The 13,286-nt window shown below is 55.3% G+C and overlaps 1 protein-coding gene across 1 annotated transcript; it reads right to left on the reverse strand.

The window, feature by feature from the left end:
- Nucleotides 1-7,442: 7,442 nt before the first annotated feature.
- Nucleotides 7,443-12,999, reverse strand: LOC311185793 (hyaluronan synthase 1). The gene is made up of 4 exons (XM_084256610.1): nt 12,376-12,999; nt 10,560-10,785; nt 9,855-9,987; nt 7,443-8,124 (listed from the first exon to the last, which is right to left on the reverse strand). The coding sequence occupies exons 1-4, from the start codon at nt 12,982-12,984 to the stop codon at nt 7,449-7,451; spliced, it is 1,644 nt and encodes a 547-aa protein (XP_084112736.1). The 5' UTR covers nt 12,985-12,999; the 3' UTR covers nt 7,443-7,448.
- Nucleotides 13,000-13,286: the final 287 nt, after the last annotated feature.

Raw genomic sequence — 13,286 nt, forward strand, 5'->3', positions numbered from 1 at the left:
CCTGAGAAGGGCTGTTCTCTTCTCCTCTGGGGAGATAAGCCTTTCCTATGTGCATGTGAGTGTTTGATATCAGGAGCGTCTGTTTACAGGTGGCTGTCATGTCTGGTCAGGCACAGGTCCAGTACCACCTTTCTCATGTGATAAGAAGAGGAGGGTGTACCGCTGTCTTTCCTTATTCACAGCAAACCCCTTTTAGCCACCTCTGGGATGAGGTGAATGAGGATTTCCAGGGCCTCAGTTCACTTCAGGCTAACGGCTGCTGCCCAGGGACACTCCATGTTTACTGGGATGAGACCCTTGGTGGGCAGGAGAATGGTGGAGGGTGAGTCAGCAGCCTGGTCACCCACTGATGATGATCTCATCAATCCTGGCTGCTTAGTGAAGCCTCCCGAAAACCCAAAGGACAGTATTGGGGAGCATTGGAACCCTGAGAGGTGCTGTGAGAGTGAGGTGTCCAGTCAGCATGAATGCTTTACCCTGTCCCTGCAACTTCCACTGTAACTGTTCTTTGGGTGTTTGCAGCGTGTTCTTTCAAGATAAGCTGTCACCTAGGAACCAAGCATTTCCTGAGTTCTGGACTCCCTGCCCGCAAATTAATTGGAGCTGAGAGGGCATCATGGGAACCTCTGTTCAATCAGAAGCTTAGTGAATGCCGCATTGAGATTAGTATCTCAACTGGGGGTCAGTGTGGGGCTGAATCCCTAACCTGTCCCTTCATTTGCTTCCTCTGGGTGGTAATTGTCACACTGAGGTAAACTGTAGCACACTCTGACACCATCCATTGCTGTCACGGAATTCCTGGGTGTGTCAAAAACCCACATGGCAAGGGTTAGGGCTGGATCCCCAGTCTGCTTCCCCTTTGTAATGTCAAAAGTATTTGGTCCTCAATATAACATCTCATACCCCTCATTGTGTCTTTCTCATGTCCCATGACCAGGTTACCAAGTCTGCCGACCTGACACGTTCTCCAGGGTGGAAGGAGACGGACTGCCATGGACACCGGAAGCAGAAATGCACAGGTTCCCGGTATCAGGTGAGTGAGGAGCAGCTGGGGCAGGTGCAGAGACCTTGCCCTGAGGGCAGAGAACCCCGGGTTTTATTTAGATTCATTTCATAGAGTCATCAGGAAACAGTGACCTTCATGGTGGTTTTCAAAATACCTTTATGCCAAGGCATGATGATGAAGGGAATCATTGTTCTTTCTTTTCAGAAATCTCAGCTATTGAAGATTATCTGCCACAACCGTCACAGCTTGGGAACGTGGAGAACAAAGTAGAACAATGCCAGAGAACCCAAAAAATAAAGAAACCTCACATGTACAGGGACTGTGGAAAAGCCTTCAGGAGCAAATCTCTGGTCAGTGACCACTACAACCTTCCCCCAGGAGAGAAGCCTCATCAGTGTGGTGTGTGTGGGAAAGCCTTTCGCAGGAAGGCCATGCTCTCGTACCATCAGAGATTACATACTGGAGAAAAAACCTATGAATGTACTGAGTGTGGTAAACTTTTTCTCCACATAACACTACTCAATAGACATCAGAAAACACATACAGGGGAGAACACATATAAATGCAGTGACTGTGGCAAAAGCTTCAAGCACAAGGGAAATTTCACTGTACATCGGCGCGTTCATACAGGAGAGAAACCTTACGTATGCAGTGAATGTGGGAAAGGCTTCAGCTACAAGACATGCCTCATAGCCCATGAGAGATTTCACACAGGAAAGACTCCGTATCTGTGCAGTATTTGTGGAAAATACTTTTCTCAGAAGGCAGGTCTCCTTAAACATGAAAGAATTCACACAGGAGAGAAGCCCTATGAATGCAGGGAGTGTGGGAAAGCCTTCACCACAAGGCAAAGTGTCATCGTTCATCAGAGTGTTCATACAGGAGAGAGACCCCATATGTGCAGTGAGTGTGGGAAAGCCTTCACTACAAAGTATATGCTCAATGTCCATCGAATTTCTCATACGGGAGAGAGACGCTATATCTGCAGCGAATGTGGGAAAGCCTTCCCTACAAATTATAAGCTCAATGTCCATCGAATATCTCATACAGGAGAGAGTCCTTATACCTGCAGTGAGTGTGGAAAAGCCTTCCCTACAAAGTATACGCTCAATGTCCATCGAATTTCTCACACAGGAGAGAGTCGTTACACCTGCAGCGAGTGTGGGAAAGCCTTACCTACAAAGCAGCAGCTCAGCGTGCATCAGCGGAACCCTACAGGAGATAAACCCTGTGTCTGCAGTGAGTGTGGCAAAGCTTTTGCCTATGTGGCTTGTCTTTTTTATCATAGGCGAATACATCGAGAGAAATATGTACATTTGGTTAAGGTGGAAAATCCCCCCACTGAGAGGCACGGCACATCCCAGACCAGCGTCATCCTGAGGGAAAGAAACATTGCCAATTCTGTCTCTATGCCAGTGTCTTCCATGGCCCCTGAGACATCATTAAATGTCCCTGGGCTCCTGGCAGATGAGAATGTGGTCCTAGTGGAACAGCCTGTGGCCAGTGGGCCATCCTTGACAGACAACAGCTGGGTTGCATGGGACGGAATCCTCACGGATCCAGTGAATGTGATGGTGCCTTCAGGGTCCCATTATGTCTTATGTTATTTCGTAGAAAACCAGTAAGAAGGAACTCACACCTCTTTGTGGGAAGTGGTGTGCTAAAGTTGTAGGTCACAGTATGTGAAAAGAATAAACTCGGAGAAGTTCTGTAAATGCAGCACCCGAGAAGCCTTCTGTACTCACCCTATCTGTTAAATACATGCGTTCGTACTCGGTGGCATATGATGTTAACTAAATGTGCACACAGTTGGTCTGATGTGTCACTTGAATGAAGATAGCCTGAGTGAGTAGGTGACATAGATGAGCTTTTAAAACAGGTAAGACCATCTGTATGTGGACTGTTGTAAAATGCAAAACCACACAAAGGCCATGATTGCAACTGTGGGCTGGAAGTTTATATCCGTCCTTTTTATATCCGTCCTGTTTCTGAAAGTGAAATGTTGACTGAAAAGTAAATTCATCCTTTAACTCTTAGAGGTTTCTGTCATGTAGAGAGACTTCCTCTGCAATGCGTGTTCGATTCCTGGCCAGCCACGGAGGTACTCACATGGCGCAGCAGACCTCTCCTGTCTCGCCCGCTACTCCCCTCAGCAGTGTCTTCGGTCCATCTGCCTGTTCTGCTTCCCGCCCTGTTTCTGGTGAATCCTCTCACCCTCACGTGCTTATGGCCTATACCCTGGTACTTGTATAAAATAAAAGCAATCTGGACCACCTTGGTGTAAGGGGTTAAGCAGACTCTGCAGCACGAGTTCGATCCCTGGCTGGCCAGGGAGCAACCAACATGGCAAAGCATACCTCTCCTGTCTCGCCAACTGCTCCCCTCAGCAGTGTATTTCAGTCACTCTGCCTGTTCTCTTCCCCCCTGTCTCTGGTGATTACAGAATCAAGAATAGAATATAAACTGGGCAGGGGAGAAAAGGAAAAGCATCCTCAGAATACATAGATACCGGAATCTACTCCCTGAGAATGGAGGAAAAGAGGAGATGGCAGGTGAGATCTCCAAATGTTATCCAGGGAAATTTTTGTCCCCAGGCTTGTCACCCTTGAAACTGCCACCATTCTAGAAGATTCCAGCTCCACTGTTAGGGGCTGAAGGGAGACGTACCGTCTCCTCTGTAGTCCTTGTATCCTGGGAGTGCGCCCCGGGCCTGTCACTATTCTGCTTATTTCTCCTTACTTGTACCCTGTCCACAAGACCTGTCCAAATCTTCCTGTAGGAAAAGACCTGGAAAGTGACAATGTGGTGGCTGTCTCCAGTAGAAATCCTGGGTGACTGAGTAATGGCTTATCTGTTCTTGTGCACCATCTGTGTGCTTCACACTGTGAGGAGATATTGCATAAAACAGGCCAAGAATGGCTTTATACATGCTACTCAATTTGAGAGAGTGAGTGAAGGAAAAGGAATCCAATGTGTAGGGAGTGGTAAGTTCTGTGAAAAGGGGATGGATGGTAATGTGATTATTATGTGTCACCAGACAACCATGCCCACCCCAGGGCTTTTCTGGAGAATTAGAATTTGTACAAGAATGAAGAACATGGTCTTCCACCATAATTACTGTAGCCAGAGAATGCGACAGGATGATTTTCGATTTTCTGCAGAGGCTTCCTGTCCCGGGTATTCTGTAAAACAAAAGAATGCAAGTTCCCCAGTCACCCCAGAACTTCTAAGCCAGAATGTCAGCACTGACATCCAGGACACTCTTTCAAATGAGAGCCTAGTACCCACTTAGATTTGAAGATGGCTGCCTAAGTCCCCCATCATCACCCTCACTTTATAGCAGGATGACCCAGGCAGGTCCTGTCCCGTGAGGGGTCTCCCTGAGTACCCCCGGCCAGCAGGTCTCATGTCATCCATGGGTTGCTGGACTGGTCAGACCTGTGATGGCTGCCCGGAGCTCTGGGGGCATGTGCGGAATCCACCATTGAGAAGTTGACACCCCAGGACTAGTAGCCCCTGTGTATGCCAGGTGCTACCAGCCTCAGTATATCTAGGCACCTGCAAATAATGGGGAGTACCCTCCACATGAGTCCTTGGCTCCACACTCAGGAGCAAAGCACAAGCCCTGAAAGCGGAAATGGGGTTTAATAAAGGGGCGGGTGGAGAGTACATTGGCCAGGAAAGGACGCTGCTGGCAGGGCTGCAGGAGTGGGCTGTGAAGCTGCAGAAGCCCCCTCCCTGCTGTCCCCACCTGCCTCTGCTGAGCAATGAGCAGGACACTCTGCTGGGTCCGCGGCCCCGCGACAGGTGTCTGCAGGGTTGGATTTAGTCTGGACTGTCGGGCTCCTCGCACCCCGTGGTGGCAAGTCAGCCCTTTCTCCACTGACAGCTTGTGCCGGCGGCGAGCGCCTGATCTCTGCGTCATTTCCTGGAATCTGCTCCACTGAGGCCCTGGTAGCGCGTGGGTGTCAGAGACCCCGGGGAGCCACATCCCCAGGGGCGGGGCTCCAGGGGAGGCCGGGAGTGGGCGGGGCTCCAAGCTGGTGGGAATTGGGCGGGGCTTCCAGGCTCCGCCCCCGAGCGGGGAAAGGGGCGGGGCTGCGGCTTCGTGGGGCTCCGGGCGTTTGGCTGCAGGTGCCCGGGGCCTGGCGCCCGCTGTCCAGGCGCCCCTCAGCCTGGTCTCGGTCTCCGCTCAGTCCGTCGTCTGAGGAGGACAGGCCCCTCCCTCCGTCTCCGCCCCTCCGTCTCCGTCCAGGGCCCTGTGTGAATCCTCGTCCTCATTCCTGTCTCACAGGAGCGTCCGCTCTGGAGCGCGTCCCGCAGTCAGGCTCCGAGGGTGAGGACGCACCGAACAGGCCAAACCTGTTCCCCCGGGATTTGTCCTGGGTCACTGGAAGGGGAGCTGAGCGCAGGTGTAGACACATAAAGTGAATTCTGGGGCGTTGCCAATATCCTCTGCCGAACTGGCCGAAGATAATAGAGCGCCCGCGTCTACCTTGTGATGCGGGACAGTCTGAAAAGGTGCTTTTTCTGCAGGAGCCCGGATGCTGGGAACGGGGCTCACTGCTGCCCCTTCTCCCTGTACCCACTTCCGGCGCCTGGCCCCCAAGCTGTCCCTGCGGTTCCGTACATCCGTTCTCCAACATGGCCACCCCCTTGTCGGCGAGCAATGGACGCAGACATATTGCCTTTTGCGCACCTGCGGGCAATGCACTAGTCGACCCGCACAAGACTTTTGGATCTCTCCGGCCGCCGTAGGCGCAGATTTCCTCTGGGTCCGCTGGGCCATCTGCCTGAGCCCCGGCGGTGGTGTCTGGCGCATCAGTCGGAGCGCGGATTGGAGCCTGAAGTTGGCTTTTGCCGGTGGAGGTTAGTGTTATGCGGACACGCGGGCGCGCTTGGTCCGGAGGAGTCGCGCGGCGACGGCGGCGAGCCGGAGGCATTTCGGGGACGCCGGCGCCTGAAGGGGGTTTTGGGGGTCCCTGACGCTCATGTGCGGGACTGGGGCTCCCGGGTTCCCGACGGCGCTGGAGGGCGTAGGGGGTCATATCCCTGGTCCCGACGTCGGGGTGTAGTGATGGCTCCGGGGAAACATATTTGGGGTGAATATAATCGGTGAATTATATTTGGGGGCCTCCCTGGGGCTTGGGTGGTATTAGAGGCGGGGCTGGTGCTGAGGGGTCTGGGATGATAAGGGGTGCGGGTAGGACGCCCCCACCCCTGGCTGGGGCGGTGTTGGGGCTCCCCGTTGCAGTGGACGGCAGGCGGCGGATGGTCGCCCCTGGGGGTTCGTCTGGGCTCCCAGAGTGGGGGATTCTTAGTCGACGCGACCCCTCTGGAGTTTTCTCACTTAAGGGCTTTATGGAAGCTCTGCCGCCACGGGGAGGGTGATCTGTCGGAAAGGATCGTCACCTACCCTTTGCCCTTCTGGTTTGGTGACATGCTGGGGTCTCAGCACATCCCCTCGCCTTTGCCTGCCTGTGGGCATGCAGGGTGTAGTGTTGGCGCGCCGCACCTTCACCTGATGTCTGCGGAGTTAGCATGCTTAGAGGTGGCATCAGCAGGGGTGAACATGAGTAGCAGGAATCTTTATGTGCTTAATCCTGTTAAGTGCGCATTTATAATTTGGGTGATTTGTGTGGCGTATAATAACTGCCAAAATATCCGCAATAACTCTAGGAGAGGGCTGTAGTATCTCAGCTCCCTGGTGCTCCTGCTGTCGGGCCTGTGCCCACAACATTGTTTGAAGCAGGAGACCCGCTCACAGGGTTGGGGGGACAGCACCCAGATCCCCTCCTTCCTCACAGTGTCCCTCTTGTACCCAAGCTGCCTAACATCTGCTGCTCCTGAAGCCTGGGGCTGGGGTGCATCTCATACCCTTGTGTCCTTTGTCAATCACCCCACTACACCCTCACACAGTAAAGGTAACCGGCACCCCACCTTGAATCTGACCCATGGAATTAACATCCATGTTCTCGAAGGGATGGATGCGCTGAGAAAGGGAAGTGCCCTGTCTGTTCAAACAGCTAAAACCCACTGAATCAGAGACCCCCAATACTCAACTGTGCAGCCCCCTCGGTTAAACAAAAGTGGGTGACTCGAGAAAATAAATTAACTTTATTATATCCTAATCACACAGTAGAAATGGAGATTTAATAAAAACAGGGAGAAAGCTGGGTCATGGCACAGCCTGTCAGGACCCCTGCACCTCCCTGCCTCCAAATTCCACACCCTGATCAATAAATACCCCTCCCAGGGACACAGAGGTCCCAGCCCCCAAATAGTCCTGGCTGAAGACTCTCCCGGACACCCCCTCACTTCTTGAGAGGAGGGAAACTGAGACCCAGAAGATCACGCAGCACGTTCATGGCTCCTGAGACCTTTGGCACGTTGCTTCTGGTCTCCCCGGCAGATCCCTGAGCTGGACCCCCGCAGGCCGATCTCACACCTGGACGCGGTAGCCCCCTGACCGCCGCCGGCAGAGCCTCCGCACGCCCACCCAGTAGAGGGTCAGCATGATGGCCCAGTACCCCACGTAGGCGCCGGCCCCCATGGCCAGGTGGTAGGCCTCTGCGGCCCGGGCGGGGCCGCTCCAGTCGGCGCGGGCCTCCTGCACCACGCTGCGCACCAGGCCGCCGAGCAGCAGCAAAGCCCAGAGGGCCAAGGGCAGCAGGGGGATGTAGTTGGCGGCCAGCTGGCGGCGGCCGGACGTGCCCCAGCCGCTCTGGTTCATGGTGACCAGCGCCAGGAACTTGGCGGGCAGGAGGCCGCACATGTAGAGGGGCGCGTAGAGCGAGAGCAGCACCATGCGCAGGCAGCCCCGCAGCCAGGCCGCGAAGGCCGCCTTGGCCAGCGCCACGCCCTGCACGCACAGCAGCACCCACAGCAGCGCCCACGGGCGGCCGGCGTAGAAGAGCCGCAGCACCGTGGCCGCCACGAAGAAGGGGAAGAGCCCCGACACCACCGCCTCATAGGTCATCCAGGCGTGGTGCCGGTGCCACCAGAGCGCGTTGTACAGCCACTCGCGGAAGTAGGACTTGGACCAGCGCGTCTGCTGACTCAGCCAGCGCAGGAAGGACGAGGGCGTCTCCGAGTAGCAGCGGGACCGCGGGGTGTACCTGGGGGCGGGGAGCGGCAGTCAGCGAGGCTCTCCCTGCTGCCCAGGTGGGGACAGGATGCAGGGCCCCTGCTGGAAGGCCAGGGAGCCAGGTTTCTTAACCTCTCTGGGCCTCCCAGGGCTTCCTCTTACTTCAAAGGCTGGCCTGCAGGCCTTTCAGAAGGCCCCCCCCAATTCTCTGACCGCTCTCCTGACACTCCCCTGCATGATATTCAGCCTCCAGCCCTATCTTACTTGTCCAATGGAGTCCATAACGGTTCTCCTCTCATGGAGCTGTGTGAGGGTCGAATTAGGCTTATATGCCGAGTGCTTACCCCGAGGAGGCAGTACCTGCACAATCAGCGTCAGCTGCTGCTGCTGCTATTTCCACGATGATTAATGATACTGTTGTCTTACTCATCATTTCAGTGACTGACATTATTACTGCTACGATTACGATCTATGACTAATACTCCTGGGCTTACTCTTACTAGCAGACCCTGTGGTGAGAAAGAAGCCAGGCAGGGTTCCTGCCCAGGGTGTCCATGTGTTTCAGCCTCTCAGAGGAACCATAACGCTCCCTTCCTGTGGCCCTGGCAGGCATCACCAATCAATCTCTACAGTCATCTGCAGGCAGACATCACTAATCAATGCCTGCCCATTGTTCAGCCAAGCCCACCCAACAAGTCCTTTTATGGAGCATCATCAGGTAGCCGCCAGGGCTCATTTAATTAGGAGGGGGCAAACCCTCTATCCCCATAACCTTGACAGTGTCATGTCTCCTCCTGTGTCACTTGGCATCTCAGTGACTCCTCCACTTCTGCCTCTGCTTCCTGCCACGTCTACTTGAAAGCAGCTACCAGAGGTGGTTTTATTAAAACATGTCACCCTTTGCTGAAAACCCTTGTAGGGCACCGGCCCTGGCCTACAAGCCTTTCAGGAGTGGTTCCCCTATGAACGCTTCCTCCCTGTTTCCCTCAGGCACCCTATTTAACACATCCTGTGCTCCTAGCTTGATTTCTCTCCATAGCATGTCATGATCGAACGTACTGTACGTTCAAGTTATTTATCACATCCGTTGTCTGCCTCCTCGTCCAATGTCAGCAGGAATTTTTGTCTCTCGGGTTAACTGCTGCACCCCCAGAGCATAAACTACTGCAGGCATTTAATGAGTATTTGTTGAGCAAATGAATGCAGGGTTCCCCTTGACATACCCCATGTCCAGTGGGTCTAGCTTTGTAGACATCACTTTGCCCTGAACTTCACCTGGTCCAGACCTTACTCCCCAGCTTCACTGCATGAGATCTCTTCTGCCCCAAGCACTACCAGCATTGCTTGGGCGCCCCCTCCTCTCTCTGTTGACTCTCCTCCCTCTCTTACTAGTTAGATCCTGCTCTATTTCCCTTTCCCTCCCCACCTCGCTCTGAGTAATCTCCTCCAGGTGGTAAAGCCATCTCAACCCATCTCCTTTGTATTTTCTAGATGGAACTCTGTCCCTAGCCCTGCCCCACTTGGTAGAGTCCAGAGGTGGAGTCCAGAGGTGGAGTGAGTCAGTGAAGATGCCCCCCCCCACCCCGCGCCATGGTATCTTCCACTCTCCCCCTAAGGTCTCACCTAGTAGAGTCCATTATCCTGTGGTTATGTTGGGTTTGGAGAGTCAAACACACACACACACACACACACACACACACACACACACGCACAGAGACTGAGATCCCTGTCAGCCTCTACACACCTGACCCCTCGGCTTACTTGGTGGCATAGCCCATACTGAGCATGCGGTTGGTGAGGTGACGGTCATCCCCGAAGGTGCAGTGGGTGCCCAGGAACTTCTGGTTGTACCAGGCCTCAAGAAACTGCTGCAGGAGGTTGTTCCTGTACAGGCCTAGGTGGACACAGGCGCAGGGAGCATCAGCCTGTGCTGCCGTCAACACCACCCTAACCCTAACCCAACCCTACCTCCTCCCGACCCAGCTCAGCTCCACCCCAACCCTCCCCATCTCACTCCTGGTCCCAGCGCTCTCCCATGACAACTCAGGCCTTTTCTTAACCCCATACGTTCCCAACCTTGCCCCAAAGCCGTCCCTCACCAACCCACTTTGACAGCAAACCACTCCCAGCCCATCAGTATTAAATACACTCTCAGCCCTCTCCCCTCGTCATCTCCACTCAAAAACTCATCTCCAACCCCAAACCTGGCCCCAACCTTGCTCTGGACAGCAGCCCCATCCTCCCTCCTCCCTCAAAGCCTCCCACAGCCCCACCCGCATCCATGCTGTTTCTCCAGCCTCAGTCTACACCAAACACCATCCCCACCTCCAACTTGCAGTCTGTTCCCTCCTAATTCCTTCTCTCCAGCCCCAGCTCTGTCCCCATCTTGATCACATCCTCAAACCATCTTTCTCCTCTTCTCCCTCCTACCTCACCCATGCCCCCCAAGCTGCACCCCCTGCTCACCTAGAGGGCCACTGATGCAGGACACACAGTGGAAGTAGCTCTGGCAAGCGCGCTCCACGTTGAAGGCCACCCAGTAGCGTAGGCTACTCAGGAAACTGACCCAGGAGTCCAGAGGGTTAAGGATCCTCACGTCCCCGCCAACAGCCCCGACCCGGGGGTCCTCATCCAGCACCTGCACCAATTCCAGCAGTGCCCTGGGGTCCAGTCTTGTGTCTGAGTCGCACACCTGTGTGGTGAAGGGGAAAGGATCAGGACAGATCCCTGCTGGGGGCTGGTGCGTGAGGGGAGCCCTGCAAGGGGCGGGAGCAGCGGGTAGAGCAGCACTGCACAGCCAATCCGAACATGACTTTGAATCCTAGAGTCTTTTCCAATGGTCTAGTCACATTTTAAGATGGCCCCCAGCAAAGCCCTACAGTCTTATACACTACCTGCCTGGGGTGTGTGAGAGACCTATAACTTGCTTCTATCCAACAGAATATGGTAGAAGTAATAGATTGTAACCCCCATAATTATATTACCTCATATGGAAATGGTGACAGTTTTGCAATGTCATTAAGGTCCCTAATTTGTTGTGATGTCCTAGGTGGGCCTGGCCTAATCAGGTGAGTCTTTTAAAAAAGGACCTATAAATCAGGCTTCCTCTGATTGTTCAAGAGACAGGCTACCATGAGTTCTGTGGCTGCTAGAAAATGAATTCTGTCAGTGACTATGGAAACGTGGGAGATAAGAACAGATGCTGAGATAAGAACCAGTTCCAGGAGCTGTGGTTGCAGCCTGGAGGCTTGAACAGAGGATCCAGTTAGGCTCTGCCCAGACTCCCCACCCAGGGAAACTATGAGATAATGAATGTGTTTTGCCTCAAGCTGCCAAGTTTGCAGTACTTTATTTTGCCTCCATAGAAGAGGAACCGTGAAGCTCTTTGCAGCCTCTACAGCCCGGGTTCCATCCTGGCTGCCTGGCGAGAATCCCACATTGCGTGGCTGACCTCTCCTGTCTCGCCCACTGCTCCCCTCAGCAGTGTGTTTCAGTCAGTCTGCCTGCTCTGTTCCCTGCTCTGTCTCTGGTGGGTCCTCTCACCCTCCATTGCATCTGGCCTGTACTCCAGCACTTGTAAAATAAAATAAATCTTAAAAAAAAAAAAAGAAGGAAAGAAAAAAAAGATACATTAGGGAATGTATCTCTCCAGTGAATGGACACATGGGTAAGTGGACACAGGAATCTCTGTATTGAAAAGCTAGGTAAGGGGGTGGAGAATGCCCAGAGGAATCTCAGCAGCGAGTGCATTGGGGAGCGGGTAGAGAGTGAGTGTCTCTACATGTCATGAAGTGAACCAACCCGGGCAGTCAGCGCCACACTGGATGGACAGATGACTGCGTGAGTGAGTGAGCAGAGGGAGGAAGCAGTCTCTCCCCAGGACGCCGAAAAGAAGGGACCTTACACTGAATGAATGAATAAAGGAAGGAGTGAGCTCTAGACTGGATGGGCAGAGAGCGGGACTAGGAAGGGGGCCTCCTTGCTGCCCAAGGGATTAAGATGCAGCACTATGAAGCTGTCTGCAGCCCGTACAGCACAAGTTCGATCCCCGGCCAGGGAGCTGCCCACACGGTGCAGCAGACCTCTCCTGTCTCCCCACTGCTCCCCTCAGCAGTGGATTTAAGTCTGTTCTGTCCCCCACTCTGTCTCTGGAGAACCTCTCACCCTCCACACCTCTGGCCTGCACTCCAGCTCTTGCATGCGTAAATAAATTAATCTTAAAAAAAGAAAAGAGAGGAAGCCTTCAGCGCGAGAAGCAGGGGGGGGGGGGGACCGCACCCACCTGCACGTAGTCCACCGCGTCGCCGAGCGCCTTGAAGGCGGTGTACATGACCTCGCGCTTGCCGCCCCAGCGCTGCGCCACGCACACGCAGCGGCGCGTCCGCACCAGCGCCTCGACCGCCAGGCGCCCGGGGTCCTCCGCCTCCACCTCGCGGTAGGCGCCCGCGCCCGCCGCGCCCGCCGCGGGCTCCCAGGGCCGGTGGTAGTTGCCGTCCCACACGTAGGTGGCGGGGTCCTCGTCGGCGAAGACCTCGCGGAACATGTCGACCATGTACAGGTCCTCGGCGCGGTTGCCGTCCACCACCATGAGCACGCGCAGGCGCGCGCGCGGGTACTGCAGGGCGCGCGCCGACGCCAGGCACTGGCGCAGGTAGGCCGGGTCCTCCTGGAACGCCGAGATGGTCAGCGCCACGCTGCGCGCCGCGGCCGCGTCCGGGGGGCCCCGCGCCGCCGCCCGCCGCGCCGCGGCCGCCACGCGCCGGTGCTCCAGGTAGGCGAAGAGGCTCTGCGCCAGCAGGTGCGCCGCCAGGAAGGCGCCGTAGAGGCCGAAGGCCAGCAGCCCGTGGCGGTCGGAGGCCAGCGGCACCCCCGCGGCGTAGGCCCAGGTCATGAGGCCCAGGATGAGCAGCGCGAAGGCGATGGTGAGCGCCCGGCGGGCCAGGCCGGAGCAGGGGCGCGCGCCCCGCCGGGGCTTGAGCACGTCCTGCGGGGGAGACAGAGGCGGTCCGGAGGGGGAGGGCCCCTGGGGACAGGTAAGCGCTCCCGGCCCCCCGCTCAGAGATCTCCCCCCCTTGTTGTAAGGAAGAGCGAGCCGTATGGTCAAGTTATGTCCACCGGTGACAGTAGCTGAGGCCGACAGCTCTGCCCCAGGATGTTGATTCTAATGCCATTTCCCCCCCCCCCCCCCCCCCC

The sequence above is a fragment of the Talpa europaea genome (genome assembly GCF_964194135.1).
Source record: "Talpa europaea genome assembly, chromosome: 16".
NCBI lineage: Eukaryota > Metazoa > Chordata > Mammalia > Eulipotyphla > Talpidae > Talpa > Talpa europaea.

Bases quoted from the DNA above. Each gene is read 5' to 3' on its own strand.
- LOC311185793 (XM_084256610.1), bottom strand. From the start codon at position 12,984: ATGACCTGGGCCTACGCCGCGGGGGTGCCGCTGGCCTCCGACCGCCAC. The intron at 10,786-12,375 runs GTGGGTGCGGTC...TTCACCACACAG, and splicing joins ACGCGGTGGACTACGTGCAG to GTGTGCGACTCAGACACAAG. The intron at 8,125-9,854 runs GTAAGCCGAGGG...CCCCGCCCCCAG, and splicing joins AGTATGGGCTATGCCACCAA to GTACACCCCGCGGTCCCGCT.